The sequence below is a fragment of the Dreissena polymorpha genome, chromosome 4 (assembly GCF_020536995.1).
Source record: "Dreissena polymorpha isolate Duluth1 chromosome 4, UMN_Dpol_1.0, whole genome shotgun sequence".
NCBI classification, from domain to species: domain Eukaryota; kingdom Metazoa; phylum Mollusca; class Bivalvia; order Myida; family Dreissenidae; genus Dreissena; species Dreissena polymorpha.
This window is the reverse complement of record NC_068358.1, coordinates 101,231,976-101,248,914: the sequence shown is the minus strand read 5'-3', so window position 1 is coordinate 101,248,914 and position 16,939 is coordinate 101,231,976. Positions and strand designations below refer to the sequence as shown.

The following is a 16,939-nucleotide window of genomic DNA, read 5'->3' as shown; positions in this document are numbered from 1 at the left end:
ATTGTAATTTCGACGCTTAAACATATGGATGTCAATATGTTGCCCGCACGACGATATGGACGAGTTTTGACACACTGTCGCCGCATCAACCAAAATGTTTGCGTTCGTGCATGTTGAGGAATCCTGAGAACCGACAAAATAATTCTTTTGGATTGAACTCTCACACACAGCTCGATGATTTACAAACGTAAACATATGAAAATCCCACATATCACACAAATGTTATTGTACTTAAAAACGTAATTGATACCAGATAAATCCAAGTTATACTTTTTGGAGATTAGCCAATATGTCTCGGTATTATCAGAAATGAATTTTTAGCTATACAGTATACATAAGTGTGTTGCAGGAAATGTCGGAGTTTTATCCCACAATATTCAAGTGGAAGACGGACACATCACCAATTTAACGACGCTACTAAAGAATCTTTATAGTTACGCAATAACGATGTATTTGATATTTCGAAGCACTTTTTAAAATTACTTAAAATAATAATTATTCGTGGGGAATTATTTTTCGTTAATTATGACAAATCCACAAATTTAACGCACACTCATCGGATAAGGATTCTTTAAAGCCACGAATTTCACGACGAATATACCGGTAAATGGTTTTACAGTAAATGTGATGGCCCCTTAATTAATCGATACATCGATAGTTTAGTCTTATTTATAAGGCGCATAAAAAATTTAGAGATACTTTTTAAATGGGCTAAATTCTTTGCTCCAAATATTACCATATAAAAAGTTGCTTGATATTTGAGAGTGTCAACAAGTTAGACTAATCGATGGTTGACATAAAAGTGTACAGACGTAACGCTTCACTGAACCTTTTTTTTCAAGAAACTAAACTAACACTGACGGTCGAAAATTCAAATAATAGACCAGTGACAATTAGAATATTTGTTTTTACGTTAACCAAAAAAAAAATGCTTAAAATTGCACATCATCAGTATTGTAGTACTCTTATCAGCATCGATGAACGGCTCTGATATAACTTGTGTGGGGATGGGTTATTGAACGGCTCTGATATAACTTGTGTGGGGATGGGTCATTGAACGGCTCTGATATAACTTGTGTGGGGATGGGTCATTGAACGGCTCTGATATAACTTGTGTGGGGATGGGTCATTGAACGGCTCTTATATAACTTGTGTGGGGATGGGTCATTGAACGGCTCTGATATAACTTGTGTGGGGATGGGTCATTGAACGGCTCTGATATAACTTGTGTGGGGATGGGTCATTGAACGGCTCTGATATAACTTGTGTGGGGATGGGTCATTGAACGGCTCTGATATAACTTGTGTGGGGATGGGTCATTGAACGGCTCTGATATAACTTGTGTGGGGATGGGTCATTGAACGGCTCTGATATAACTTGTGTGGGGATGGGTCATTGAACGGCTCTGATATAACTTGTGTGGGGATGGGTCATTGAACGGCTCTGATATAACTTGTGTTGGGATGGGTCATTGAACGGCTCTGATATAACTTGTGTGGGGATGGGTCATTAAACGGCTCTGATATAACTTGTGTGGGGATGGGTCATTGAACGGCTCTGATATAACTTGTGTGGGGATGGGTCATTGAACGGCTCTGTTATAACTTGTGTGGGGATGGGTCATTGAACGGCTCTGTTATAACTTGTGTGGGGATGGGTCATTGAACGGCTCTGATATAACTTGTGTGGGGATGGGTCATTGAACGGCTCTGTTATAACTTGTGTGGGGATGGGTCATTGAACGGCTCTGATATAACTTGTGTGGGGATGGGTCATTGAACGGCTCTGATATAACTTGTGTGGGGATGGGTCATTGAACGGCTCTGATATAACTTGTGTGGGGATGGGTCATTGAACGGCTCTGATATAACTTGTGTGGGGATGGGTCATTGAACGGCTCTTATATAACTTGTGTGGGGATGGGTCATTGAACGGCTCTGATATAACTTGTGTGGGGATGGGTCATTGAACGGCTCTGTTATAACTTGTGTGGGGATGGGTCATTGAACGGCTCTGATATAACTTGTGTGGGGATGGGTCATTGAACGGCTCTGATATAACTTGTGTGGGGATGGGTCATTGAACGGCTCTGATATAACTTGTGTGGGGATGGGTCATTGAACGGCTCTGATATAACTTGTGTGGGGATGGGTCATTGAACGGCTCTTATATAACTTGTGTGGGGATGGGTCATTGAACGGCTCTTATATAACTTGTGTGGGGATGGGTCATTGAACGGCTCTTATATAACTTGTGTGGGGATGGGTCATTGAACGGCTCTTATATAACTTGTGTGGGGATGGGTCATTGAACGGCTCTGATATAACTTGTGTGGGGATGGGTCATTGAACGGCTCTTATATAACTTGTGTGGGGATGGGTCATTGAACGGCTCTTATATAACTTGTGTGGGGATGGGTCATTGAACGGCTCTTATATAACTTGTGTGGGGATGGGTCATTGAACGGCTCTTATATAACTTGTGTGGGGATAGGTCATGATGAACGGCTCTTATATAACTTGTGTGGGGATGGGTCATGATGAACGACTCTTATATAACTTGTGTGGGGATGGGTCATGATGAACGACTCTTATATAACTTGTGTGGGGATGGGTCATGATGAACGGCTCTTATATAACTTGTGTGGGGATGGGTCATGATGAACGGCTCTTATATAACTTGTGTGGGGATGGGTCATGATGAACGGCTCTTATATACTAGTAACTTGTGTGGGATGGGTCATGATGAACGGCTCTTATATAACTTGTGTGGGGATGGGTCATGAAATCATTGTCTTAGGCAATTTTCTCCATGACACTTGGTGTCAGTTTCTTCCATATGAATGTGTAATAAGTTTAAGTATACCAGTAAACCCAGGAAATTCTGAATTTATACACTGACCGCAGTGATATGACAGAACTACTGCTGAAAACGGCAACAACTCTAACAAAATATACACGTTTATCAGCATCAACACTCTTTATCCACACGCTCCATATTGGAGCGGGGGGTTTATGTGGTTATCTCCGCCGTCCGTCCTGGCCACTATCTCCCCCTACACTATTAGCACTAGAACCTTGAAACTTAAACACATGGTAGCTATATATGAGCATATGTCCGACAGTGCACTATTTGGAATTTCGATCCGACCCCTGGGTCAATAGTTGCGTGGTGGGGATACGCGTCGGCCGCGGTCCCGCCATTTCTTAATTTGTAAAAATAACTTTTTCCGAAGTATGTCCAACTAGACCAGCTGGTAAAATACAAATCAAGCAACATGTATGTGAAAGATTGGCCACGAATTTATTTCAAATGCTGGCCTCACCCTATAACTGATTCAAGAGGGGCAGCTGTCTGTACTGGCAAACGAAGATGTGCTAAGTGCTGGTTAGCCAGCTAACCCAGGAAAAGTGTCGGTTCACTGACCGCCGCTATATGACTATATAACTTCAAAACAGCGAAATAAATCAAAGCAAATACTGATAAAAACCTTTATTGCTAATATTCCAGGCTTACCGTAGTAATCATGATCATCATATAATATATATATATATATATAAGTACATATCTTCCTTTTGTTGGAGAAGATATCGAAAATATGCGGACATTTCCTAAGTACATTGTAATTTGAAACATCAAATACATACAAAATAATATATTTTTCAACGGAAAAACAAAAAAAATTAACAGATGAAAATGCTGTGCTTTTTCAACGGAAAAACAAAAAAAAATTAACAGATGAAAATGCTGTGCTAAGTTAACGTTTAAAACCGTTTGTTCATAAAAATGTATCATCACCAAAAATATGGATCTCTGTGGTACATAGTTTTGGAATCTATGACACAACAATTCATTAAACGCATCTAAATCTAGCTTACTTTATGCGAAAAATACAATATCAAACAACGAACTAAATCAAACGCCCACATATTATTGAGTGTGTTCAACAATATAGCCTTTATACGCACGGGGCATTATAAAATAGTATTGCACTAACAAACAGGAGGGCCTAAAAGGCCCAAAGTCGCTCACCTGAGATTCAAAGGAAGTGACCTGTTCTGTGAAGCCCAAGATGTCATAAGAACAAAATGTTCTTAACAACTTTTATGACTAGTGAACATCCTGGCAGCCACGTTTGTCTACAGACCAGGACCATTTTCATGCACATCCAATGTATCATTTAAACAATTATTCTGACAAAGTTTCATGAAGATTCATGAAGCCATATAAGGAAAAATGCCCAGCCCCCTGGTGACCATATTTTCAAGCAACTGGAAGCATTTTCGAACTTGTCCAATATATCGTTGGGGCAAATCTTCTGACCAAGTTTCATGAAGATCGGAAAATAAATGTGGCCTCTAGAGTGTTAACAAGGTTTTATTACAGCCATATAAGGAAAAATGCCCCGCCCCTGGCGGCCATGTTTTTCAACCAACTGGCATCATTTTTTAACTTGTCCAAGATATTATTGTGATGAATCTTCTGACCAGGTTTCATGAAGATCGGACAATAAATGTGGCCTCTAGAGTGTTAACAAGATTTTACTATAGCCATATTAGGAAAAATGCCCCGTCCCTTGGCAGCCATGTTTTTCAAGCAAACGTAACCATTTTCGAACTCATCCAAGATATTATTGAGACCAATCTTCTTCTGACCAAATTTCATGAAGATTGGACAGTAAATGTGGCCTCTAGAGTGTTAACAAGGCAAATGTTGATGCCGCACGACGGACAAAAGGCGATCACAAAAGCTCACCATCAGCACAATGTGCTCAGGTGAGCTAAAAACTAACTACCTGTATAACAACGATTGAACGAGAGGGCCATGATGCTCCAAAAGCGCTCACCTGAGTTAGATTTTACCAACAGTTTAAGACTTCACCTGGTGGGATAGTTATGTCATAATAATAATGTGTTTATGTTTTATAACGATTGAGTTTAAACTGGGTGGTTTTATATGTTATTTGATTTTTTTCTTATAAGAAACGACCTGTTGACCTTGTCATTGGATTTACGTGATCCAGATTTGAACTTTGCCTAGATATTGCCAAATAACCATTCGGATCAAGTTTATTAAGATATAGTAATACATTTGGCTTCTAGAGTGGTAACACGTTTTGAAAGATTGACCTGGATTGGTGAAAAAGTATTTGGATGCATGTGACAGAGATTCAAGCTAAGTTGTCAATATAAATATTCTGACAAAGTTTCATCACCATTGAATCATAAAATTGGCCCAAAAAGTAGAAAGACTCAAAGTTGACACCGCATGAGGCAGGGCATAGACTGACCACAGAAGCTGAAAGTTGACACCACATGAGGCAGGGCATAGACTGACCACAGAAGCTGAAAGTTGACACCGCATGAGGCAGGGCATAGACTGACAACAGAAGCTCAAAGTTGACACAGCATGAGGCAGGGCATATACTGACCACAGAAGCTCAAAGTTGACACCGCATGAGGCAGGGCATAGACTGACCACAGAAGCTGAAAGTTGACACCACATGAGGCAGGGCATAGACTGACCACAGAAGCTCAAAGTTGACACCGCATGAGGCAGGGCATAGACTGACAACAGAAGCTCAAAGTTGACACAGCATGAGGCAGGGCATATACTGACCACAGAAGCTCAAAGTTGACACAGCATGAGGCAGGACATAGACATACTACAGAAGCGCAAACTTCACATTCCATGAGGCAGGACATAGACTGACCACAGAAGCTCACCATAAGCTGCTTGCTCTGAAGACCTTAACAAGCAGTATTTGTAACGTTTCATGCATTTATCTATGTCCAAAAAAATATATCCATAATTTACATACAACATAGTATTACATGAACTTGTATATGAGTTACAATACACATCTTTAAGACTTACAGACAGCACATCTGAGCACAAGTTGACTAGTAATTGTTTGAGAATGCAAAATATCACTATTTGTTAGCAATTCCAAGTTCATATTAAACTTGTTGATGATGATGCAGTGTCATTATTAGCAGAGGAGTGTAACGGGTATTGAAAGAAGCCCACTATTCCAGTCAGGTTTGTACTGTTTTCTTCCGAACAAATAACAAGATGCTGCACACTTTGAGTTTGGCCTGCTGCATTAAACGATAAAACTGGGAGAGTCCTGTCTGTAGATGATTGATACATCTGCTGGGACGATTGGACTAATACACAACTGTTGCTCTTTGCACCATCACAGGGTTCTGGTATTGCCACAATTGAGGAAGACTGGCTAGAAACGCATGATAATTGTTTTTGGTTATCAAGAATATTCACATTATGTGGCAAATCTACAGGTAATGGTGTTAGGCTGGAGTTCAACAGTGGAAGGTTGGTGCCTTGATAAGTTGTTATGCCATTGATGTTTATAACAGCACCTGCCTTGAACTGTATAGCCTGACCTCCTGGCAGTGCGTACATTTGCGTACCTGTAGCTTGAACAAGATTTTCTCTAGGCCTAGTATTAGTGTACAAAGATTCCATTTTGACTGGTTGTAAAGGTGTGTTATTGCAAATACTCAATGACCCATTGTGAGATGCAAAAGCTTTTACCATATCCTGGTCCAATGCAGAATTAGTGCCTAGTTTCTTGGACTTTGAATATTTTCTGTTTTGGCCAGTTCCACCAATAATATAATAATCAGACTTTTTCTGTACAGTGCAAATAATATTATCTTGCCAATTAGATTCTGATTCAAGGTGGATAGCAATCATGTGCCTTCTGATTGTAGTGGAATCACTGAACGCTTTTCCACAATGTACACATTTAAATGGCTTCACACCACTGTGAATCCTTTCATGACGTTCCAATGCCTGTTTTTGAGAAAATTCTTTGCCACAGTGACAAACATGGTCTTTCACAAGTTTATGTGTCCTTTTGTGAATGTGAAGAGTTGTTCTTTGTCGAAAAGTCTTTCCACATGTATTGCATTTGAATCTGCGAATGTTGTCATGCATAAATTTATGCTCTCTCAATGATTTGTGGTAAGTAAAAGCCTTTTCACAAACATCACATTTATATGGTTTTATTCCAGAGTGGACATTTGCGTGCTGTTTGAAAGAATTCCTGTTAGAGAATTTTTTTCCACATATTGGGCACAAGTATGTTTGCTTGATTCCGAGGTGTTGAGATTTATTGTGCATAGTCAATACATATTTTGTAGTAAACGCTTTGCCACAGACAGTGCAATAAAAATGTGGTTTTTCATAATTTTTTTCATGCGTCTTCATGTGCAGTTCAAAGTTCACTTTGGATTTGTAGCATTTTGAACACTGGTCACACACATATATTGAATTTAAATGATGCACATTTTCCAGTTGCTGATCTAAACCTTTAGCTTCTTTAAACAATAAATTAGATTCCTCAAAATTATGTACGGTAGAATGTTTAACTTGAAAATGTTTGCTCAACCTTTCTATTGAAGAAGTTGTATACTTGCACAATGTACAGGACAGTTTGGGCTGTTTACATGGTTTCAGTTGAGTGACTTTAGATTCCTTGCTTTTTACTGTACTTTTTGTACATTTGTGGTGTTTCAGATCAGATGGATAGCCAAATCCCTTGAGACAAACATCACATTTATACTCCTTAAGATGCAGTCTTCTCACATGCTCCCGATACCTCTTTCTAGATATGAGAACAACTCCGCACTGTGAACAAATATGTTCCAAGTGATTGTCTTCTCTCTTCACTCTAGTCCAATACCCATCCTCGCCAGGTTTGCGTTTAGCCTTTACATGTTTAGCTTTAGAACATTTATTTTTTGTTACCTCACAATTAGTATCAGTGCCTCCACAAATCAATGATGCTGTGTTGATTGCAATCGCTTCAGTAAAAGAACTATGATTATCTGTTTCTTGTTCCAAATTATCCAGGTTATTTTGCACAGGTTCAACATTAGAATAGACATAAGTAGCATGTATATCAGGCCTTTTATTTTTTATCTTGATATATGAATTGTTGCTAATTCCAGCAGTTGTCTTCTTGTCTGTAAAATTACAATCTTCTGTATTCCTGCCATTGTAAACACTTGACAGTTCAAGCTCTTTTTTAAGATTGTCAATATCCTTTTTGACAGGGAACGTATTGATACTTATACCTACACTGTCATGCTGTATTAAACTATTAGCTCCACTTGATTTTTCACTCGCAAGTTTTTTAGAAATTTCCCCCACCAATTCTTTTATGTGCTGACACTCGCATAGGTTTATTTTTTCATTACAAGAGCTAGAGTCATATAGAGCAGGTTCATGATCCGGATATTTTGACCAATGGTTGAGAATTTCGAACGCTGCATCCACTTGATACCATTTACCGTGCAATGCATGGGTCTTCGAAAATTGGACCCCAGTAACCAGTCTAAGGGTTCGTAACTTTTTTTGCAATCTCGTGTGTGGTATAGAATCTACAAGTTCAGGCGACAAAATAACCGTCACAACCGTAAATATTTCGCTCATTGCGATGCAATATAGTCAAATCACCTCCAAAAAACGACAAATAGTTCACTTTTCACATCGTCCCATAAATGGTTATATACAACCGGAAGTGGAAAATGACAGAGGCTAAATGCTACTAAATATTTACTAATTGCCACCACAAAAAGTTAGCAGACGCATATTCACGTATTTTTAATTAAGTGCTTTAAGTTAATAACTGAACGAAGCAAACAAAACGGTGGGAATGTAATGTTTCAGAACCATTAACTATGCTTGCTTCCTGGTTAATATTTATCTTAAGCCGAAAAAAACACGAAACTCTTCAACACGGAGGTTAGTCGATTAAAGGCAAACCACTGACGAATATATATACCTATGACAATAACAATTGAAGTTTGAGAGGTCAACGTTATTTGGTGAGATTTACAACCATGATTGAAATATTTGAATTAACAACGACATGTTTGACAAAAGACTATATATCTACCGTTCCTTCAAGCCTTCTGTATGGGGTTTTTGATAATTTAAAGCCCTTTATTAACATCATAACGTCGGACGGTCAAATCTCTTTACAAGGGCAATGGAAAGATATAGCTAAAGCTTATTCTGAACTTGAATGTTGTCTGAAACAAAGCAATGCGCACCAAATACAAGAAATATCGTCGTTTGAGAACAATTCCAACGACGTTAAAACTGAGGTGGACATCATTGCACTGAAAGTTGAACCAATTGATGACAGCTGTCAAAAGCCTCAATTTTCAGAAAACAACGACTCGGATGACACTGTAGATATGGAGGTACCTCTTGCTGTTGTGACAAAAAAATGGAAAGAAAAATATAAATGCTTAGAATGCAGTTATACTACAAAAAATGAAAATTGGCTTGAAAAACACATACTGAGAAGACATCAAAAGAACATCAAATGTCAGGATTGTGGTAAAAAATATGGTTTAAAATCAGATTTGAAAAGACATCAGATTCAAGTTCACAAATCAATAAAGAGATATTTTTGTAGCATTTGCAAGAAATATTTCAAAACAAAGCGTTATATGGATGACCATATGCAAAGACATCTGGAGCATTATTCATATCAGTGCAAACTTTGCCAAAAGCCATTTTCAACAAAACTAATGTTTTCAAGACATTTGAAAATTCAACATCCAAAGTCATCCATTGATTTAAGCAAACTTGGTTTGGGCAATTTGGATGAAGGGGATTACACAGATGAAAATGTGAATGTCTCTGCATTTGACAGAATAATGTCCACTGACACTGATAATAAAGTTGTTTATGATAGTGACATTTTTAAAGTTACATGGAAGAATGGAAAAAATAGACGAATGAAAATTAGTAACAAGATGGAAACCACAACTGGGTTTCCTTGTCACCTTTGTGAATATATTGGAAAGAGAGAGACAAATTTAGAAACTCACATTAAGCGCAATCATAGACAAAACCTTAAATGCGACATCTGCAATAAGCAGTTTGGTTATAACTGGGATTTGCAACGTCACATAGAGCAAACTCATTCTGAAACATCTTTTGTCTGCCACATTTGTAGTAAATCTTACAAAACAAAGAAAAGTTTTGAAGAACATCTGAAATCTCATGAAGATGGTTATGTTAAATCTATGTATCCATGTCCTCATTGTGAAAAGACGTTCTCAGCGAGGCAAGTTTTAAATAGTCACTTAAAATATCAACACCTGGGGATGAAACAGAAGGAAAAACAGAGGTTTTTGTGTCAGACATGTGGCAGAGAGTTTGTCCATAAGTATAGCTATGACAGTCATATGAATAGACATGCAGGACTTCTACCTTTCAACTGTCGCATTTGTGGTAAGCTTAACTATTAAGTGAATTGTTCAGGTATTACTCACCTGTTTGTTGTTGTTTGCATAATGCGGATTGGTTTTTTGTTCTCAAATCATGTCATTTTTTATGCTAATTTTTGGTCAAGTCTTTATAAAAAAGATATTAACAATCTGATTGGAATTTTTCGTCTTATAACGTAGAAATCTTTAGTATAAGTAAAATAATTAAAAGATCAATATGAGGCACATGACTTTTTTTCTGCATAAACGTTTGAATTACACATATATGTGTGGGCAAATATACATATCTTGTTTAAAGTCTGTATTGTCTTGTCATCTTATTTTATTTGTGTTTTGTCTGATGGTTCTTATGTAGAGTTGATTCAGTTAGGCGTAATTTACCGCAATAAGTCTTGTCCAAGTTTGAAAAAAATGCTAAAACTACTATGGAAAATAAGTCAGGTCTGTGGTATAAATTAAGCGCATGGCTGTCGTCAATATAAATTGTTTTCATTTGTTCAAATGGCTGTCTTGTACTTAGAATAGCTTAAAAATCTTATTGTTTGAAACTGCAAACCCCAAGGTTTTCATATTTGGTATAAAGCATTATCTAGAGGTCCTAACTTTGACCAAAGATTTCTCAAGTTATGTCAGTGTTGTCAAACTAGCCGAGCCTAGGGATTACCAGTTCAATATAGACTTGGGCTGTGCTCTGTGAAAAGGGGGATTAATGCATGTGCGTTAAGTGTCGTCAAAGATCAGTGAATTTTTTTGCCATTAATGACAGTCCCAAAAAGCTAAACATAATTTTACAAAAAAGTTCCAAAAAACTTTTCTAATAAACTCAATAATAAGTCTATTGAGTTGATTTCACAGCAATGTAATACCACAGCACTTAATACTATAAATTTTTTAATGCGGTTAAATACGCACTTACAACAAATTGAAATATTATTTATAATAATATTGATAATTTCTCATTTTCCCCTATTTCATGCTTTATTGTGCTATACTTCCCAATCAAAAAAGCACGGGCTGTAAAATATAATGCAGAAACAAATCAGAGCACAGGCTAAACAGGGACGACGCTTTCAGCTTTTATGATGTTTTTTTGTGTAAAGAAATCTCTTCTCAACAAAATCCCAGTTAAGGCGGAAAGCACATGAATTAAACCCCCTTTTCGCAGAGTGCGGATCACTTATATTAGAAAAACTTCAGAAAGATTTAATAAAGATCTACCTTGGCATTGAATTTGGGTCAAGGTCATCAGGTTAAGATCACAGTTGCCAATAATAGGAAAATGGTCTCAGACACGAACTTCAGTTTGGATGGGGTATTAAATTAAAATTTTGTATGAAGGTAACTTGAATGAAGACCTAGCTTGGCATTACATGTATATTAAAGGCTCAGTCTCACTATGATGCCGGTTGAGCCCCAGTGCATGAGCCGACATCTATCGGGATGAACCAGGCCTCTACCCAGATGAACCGGGGCTCCTCCCGGATGAACCGGGACTTCACCGTGAAAGTATTCAAATGTTTAATACCTCTGGAATGAACCAGGATGAACCGACCGGGACGGCACCGGGAACAATCGGGACAGCACCGTAGCTCCACCGGGGCCCATACAGACCCCCGGCAGAGCTACGGCAACGCCATGGTGGAGCCGCGGTGAATTCCAGCAGAGTCCCGGTATAGCTATGGTACATAAGTGATACCACTGGCATTCACCGGGGCTCCGCCAGGGTTAAATCGGGACGTTGCTTTAGCTCTGCAGGGGTCTGATGACAGTATAGCCACGGTGAGTGCCGGGGAGTAACGGTATACCAGGACGCTGCCTGATTTCACCGGGGTATTACCGGCGGCAAATGGGGCTCTGCCGGGGCTTCACCGGGATAAATAGTAGCCAGGGTTGACCGGGGCTCTGCCGGGCTGTTGACCAGCTTCAACTGGGGCGGCACCGGGAAATAGTGTGACTGCGTTAAAAAAATTCTACGAATCATTCCGGTTCTCGCCGGTCGACCGGCGTTAGTAAACCGGGATGGACCGGGGCTTTACCGGCAATAGTGAGACTTGGGCTTAAGGGTTGGTTGCATCAAAGTCCAGGTCACTAAGTCAATGTAGAAAAACGGTGTCCACTTATATTAATAAGTAATACGTAAGTTTGAAACATGGGGTTACATGGAAATCGTGTGTATAAGTTGCTTACCTGCATGGGATTGCTTTTTGGCCCGGTCAGGTGAAGGTCACGGTCACTTGTACTTAAAGAAAAACTGTTTTTTGCTCAATACATTTAGAGTCTAGAGATTGCAGTGAAATCTGTGTTCAAAGATTGCTTAAATTTAAACTTACATGTAGATTGAAATCTCAGTGGGCAAGTCAGATAAATGTCAATGTTAATGCGTCTTAAAAAAAGAAATAATTTGTTTCACTTAAACCTGAGTTTGGATTGAGATAAAAAAAAATCACTCTTGGAGTTTCAATGCAGGCCTTTTTCTGGCCATTTTGGGAAATTGTTCGCACACAAAGCCACTGATACAGGAAAAACTAATACATTTCTTTATATTAATTCAAAGTAGAAGAAACAAATCATATACATTATAGTTGTATGCTTCATTGGATGTAATGAAAATACAATTTAAAAAATATATAATCATTAGACATTTCTTTAAAAAAATAGTTCATTTTGGAACTTTGGATTTGTTTCCACAAGTGGGAATTTTTTTTACATTTCACTTTGGGAATTTAACAGACCCATAATTATGCTAGGAAAAGGCCTGCAATATTTCTTGTTGCCTCCATTAATGTCTTTGCCATCATTAAAAAATATATAAATTGGTACATCCGTCTCATATCAATTATATGGATACCTTTAAAAAAAGCATAAATTAGGACAAGTTGGCAATTGTCTTTAAAATCATGTCCCTGGGATGAAAATTGACCACACATTAAATTTTCTAGCAAACAAAAAGGCCAAAAGCTTCCATATTTAGCATGTAACGTTAGATGGTGCTATGGTGTCAAAACAGACATAAAGAAATAAAATTTTCAAAAATCTTTGAAATTAAAAAGCTCTCTACTACCGCAAGTTTGTTCAGTCTATGCCTCTCAATTCAGGAGTTATGAGTATTACAATATAGAATATGAGAACAATTTCTTAGGTATGCATTCAAAGATCCTCAAGGTTATCTTGTGTTACTAGAGTTAAGTAACAAACATGTTGAAAAATGTTAAGCAGAATTAAGGGTAGAGCATGCCATCCTGAGACAGTAACAGCCATTTATTTTGCCCAATTGGGAAAAGTACCTGTAGTACCAGCCCAATTTGGAAAAGTACCTGTACCAGCCCTTTTGGGAAAAGTACCTGTACCAGCCCTGTTGGGAAATATTTGCACACAGAAAACCTAAAATTATTGGGCAAATTTGCGGCGTGAAGTCTTCACTTTGGGAAATTGGTATTTGTTTTTTTGCTCCCAAATACTTTAAAGTTGATAACTAAGTGTTTTCTAGTTGTCAAAATTAAATTTACTTATGTTCCAGCCATAGAGCTGAATAGGGAAACTATCTAAAAAAAATAGACAGCAATTGGGATTTTTTTTCCCAATTGTGAAGGGCCTTTTCTGGTACTTTATAATATAAAGAAGCAAAAAAATAGCTGGTCTATTATTATTTTCAGTGACCGTCAAAGACAGATGGCTATTTTTAATCACCTGCCCCTGGCAGAGGGAAATTAAAATGGCATTGTCTGTCTGTCAGTCCGTCCATTTGTCACAAAATTAATTTTTGCGGGGATATCAATTCAACTAATTTGCTTGTTGTTCTTAAAATGGTCACATGTAATTAATTTTATGTGTGTCTGATTAAAAAACAAACATTGGTAGAACTACTATACAGTAGGGCTGTCACGATGCGCCTTTAGCGTATCGTGATATATTGTGATGCGGCAACACTGTATTGCCATACGTATTGCGATATTTTACAGAATATATATCTGTCAAGAAAACAGCAGAATAACAGGTTTAACAACTTTATTAGACTCAATAATCTGAAAACCATGTATCATGGTACGACTAGAAACTATAATAAATAAGAACAATCATTTTCTGACTATAACCTGTCAAAAGGTGATCAACACAACCCAATAAGCTTGATAGAACTTCAAACGATTATTAAATCAAAGTATGTTATGTATTTATCTGCTGTGCTCATAAAGGAAAAATTAGATTTTAAAAACCAGTGCGGCAACGCCGTACCGCGTTGATATTTTTTTAACGACATACATCGCAAAATACCGATTTACCGGTGAATCGTGACAGCCCTACTATACAGTATAATCATGTCTATGTAAGCATTGAAATGTTTTTAATTTGAAAATGTTCATAATTAAGCAAACAAACTGAAATATTTTGAATCTGACAATTATATATTTTAGGTAAAGCTTTTGCTAGTGAACACTGCGTTAGAGAGCATCAGATTGTGCACAAAAGTGTGCGAAAACACACATGCAGTCACTGTGCCAAGTCTTTCAAAACCAACTCAGCCTTGAAAGCACATGAGGCCATTCATGCAGGTGATAAGGCTTACAAGTGTCCTGTCTGTGGAAAAGGTAGGACTTGAAGGAAGGAAAACATATCATATTATGCCCTACAGGGAGGTGGTTTTTTGGAGTAGCTTTCTTTGGTTTGTTGGTCACTTTACAAAAAATATAGTTGATCTAGCTCCCTTTTTTTGGGCTGGGTCTAGCACAGTGTTTAGAAGTTACTAGTAACAAATCATGCATATTAGCCTCACTCTGCGAAAAAGGAACTTAATTCATGTGCGTTAAGTGTAGTGTCAGTTTAATCAGTTCAGTTGGAACAGTTCATCAGGTACAACACTTTCCGGTGTTAGGTATTTCTCTTATAAATGAAGTCTCTTCATAGTGAAAATTGAGGATCGTCGGAAAGTGATGTCCCTGATAAGCCTTTGTTGACTGCACAGGTCAATCTGGTATGACACTTTACGCACGTGTCTTTAGCTCAGTTTTCAGAGAGCCAGAAATGAGACCATTGTACTTAGTTTCAATTGGTCTCTGTTATTTAATGAATTATGTTTAAAACTGTCTGTCTGTCCAGCACTTCCTTTCCTGATTTTGTCTTTAACACATTCAGTTACTTACCAGATTTAGTGTGTGAGTGTTCCAGCTTGACTTACAGATCATTTCGAATTTTGTTCTGGTCGGTTGATTGTTGACAAAGTTACGGGCAGTGCACTTTTAAAATTCCTTTGAAATAACACTTTTCTGGATTTTTTCCAAAGCGTTATCAGATACATTCCTGATTTGGTATATATGGTAGCAGAATGGGGCTTAAAAATGCAGTAGGAGGTATTGTGTTTCACAAACACAGCTCTTTTTGTAACTACTGCAAAAGAGATTTCCAACAAAAATTCTAAACATTTTACTAATCAATCATGTTTGTAATACCATTATAGTAGGGATAATTTCATTTCAGGTTTTGTTCAGAAGCAATCATTGTTGAGACATGAGCGAATCCACAGCGGTTACAAGCCCTACAAGTGTCTGCTATGTCAGAGAAGGTTCACAGAGGGGGCAACTGTACGCAAACACATGATTCTTGTGCATAAGAAAGATCCCCATGATTGGCAAAGTGACGTGTTTTCTTACTTAAAAAAGGAGAACATTTTATATGGAGACGAGGAAGAATGTCCAGAAATTGAAAGTAACAGTCATTCAAGTGTTGAGAATAGCCTTTCCCTCAAAGGTAACCAAGGATATTCAACTCGGACTGTTACTTGCATCGCATCTGCTTCTAATGAACCTTTGAACTCTGTAGTATCATCTGGCATACACATGAGCAATCAGTTTAATTCAGTCACTGATCAGACTGGTAATTATTCCTACGGGCATACACCATGTATCCGTCCAAATCAATCTTTGCCTGTCAACAATTGCTATCCTGGTAATATAGTGTCACCGCAATATTCTAATCCGGCCGCGACCAGTGTTGCATGTGCCTCTGTTCAACTGTCTCCAGCTAGCATATTGAATCTTTCTGGACACTTGGCACCAATACACAACCATCTGGATCATATGGCTGCTGTTCATTCCTTGCAGAGTGCTGGTAATGGGCCTTCCGTTTTGAATTTGTCTGCAATGCAAAACATTAATTACAACCAAATTAATGATCAGTAAATGAACATGAAATTGATAAAAAAATGTTGAAGCCATTGAACAGTCAGATATGAATGTGGTTCTTAAAGAGTGCATTTTGTTATTTATTGTTTTCTCTAAATGTATTTGTCACAACTACCGGTAGTTACTTTGTTTTTTATATTTCCACATAATTGTGAATGCCTTTTTGATATTTATTTATGTAGAAGTATTTTATTCGCAACATATGTATGTTGTGTCTGCATGTATGTATAGACGTTTGGGTTTTGTATATATTATATAAGAAAAACGAGTTTAAAAAACATTTTAATGTTTTTAGTTCACTAATCTGACCTGAGCACAACCAGCTCATTGTGAGCTTTTGTTATCGCCTTATGTCCGTCATTTGTTGTCTGTTGTGCGCCCTCCACATTTGCCTTATGAACACTCTAGAGTCCTTATATATTTGCACAACCTTCATGAAACTTGGCCAGATCATTTTTTCAAAATTATACATCAGCTGAGTATGACACG

The 16,939-nt window shown here is 37.8% G+C and overlaps 2 protein-coding genes across 2 annotated transcripts; one reads left to right on the top strand and one right to left on the bottom strand.

Moving 5' to 3' along the window:
- Positions 1-3,477: 3,477 nt before the first annotated feature.
- On the bottom strand, positions 3,478-8,736 carry LOC127877600 (zinc finger protein 69-like). Its single transcript, XM_052423629.1, has one exon. It carries the CDS (start codon positions 8,461-8,463, stop codon positions 5,956-5,958), a length of 2,508 nt encoding a protein of 835 aa, XP_052279589.1. The 5' UTR covers positions 8,464-8,736; the 3' UTR covers positions 3,478-5,955.
- LOC127877601 (zinc finger protein 85-like) lies at positions 8,585-16,730 on the top strand. Its single transcript, XM_052423630.1, has 3 exons — positions 8,585-10,281; positions 14,687-14,860; positions 15,747-16,730. Exons 1-3 carry the CDS (start codon positions 8,874-8,876, stop codon positions 16,445-16,447), a joined length of 2,283 nt encoding a protein of 760 aa, XP_052279590.1. The 5' UTR covers positions 8,585-8,873; the 3' UTR covers positions 16,448-16,730.
- Positions 16,731-16,939: the final 209 nt, after the last annotated feature.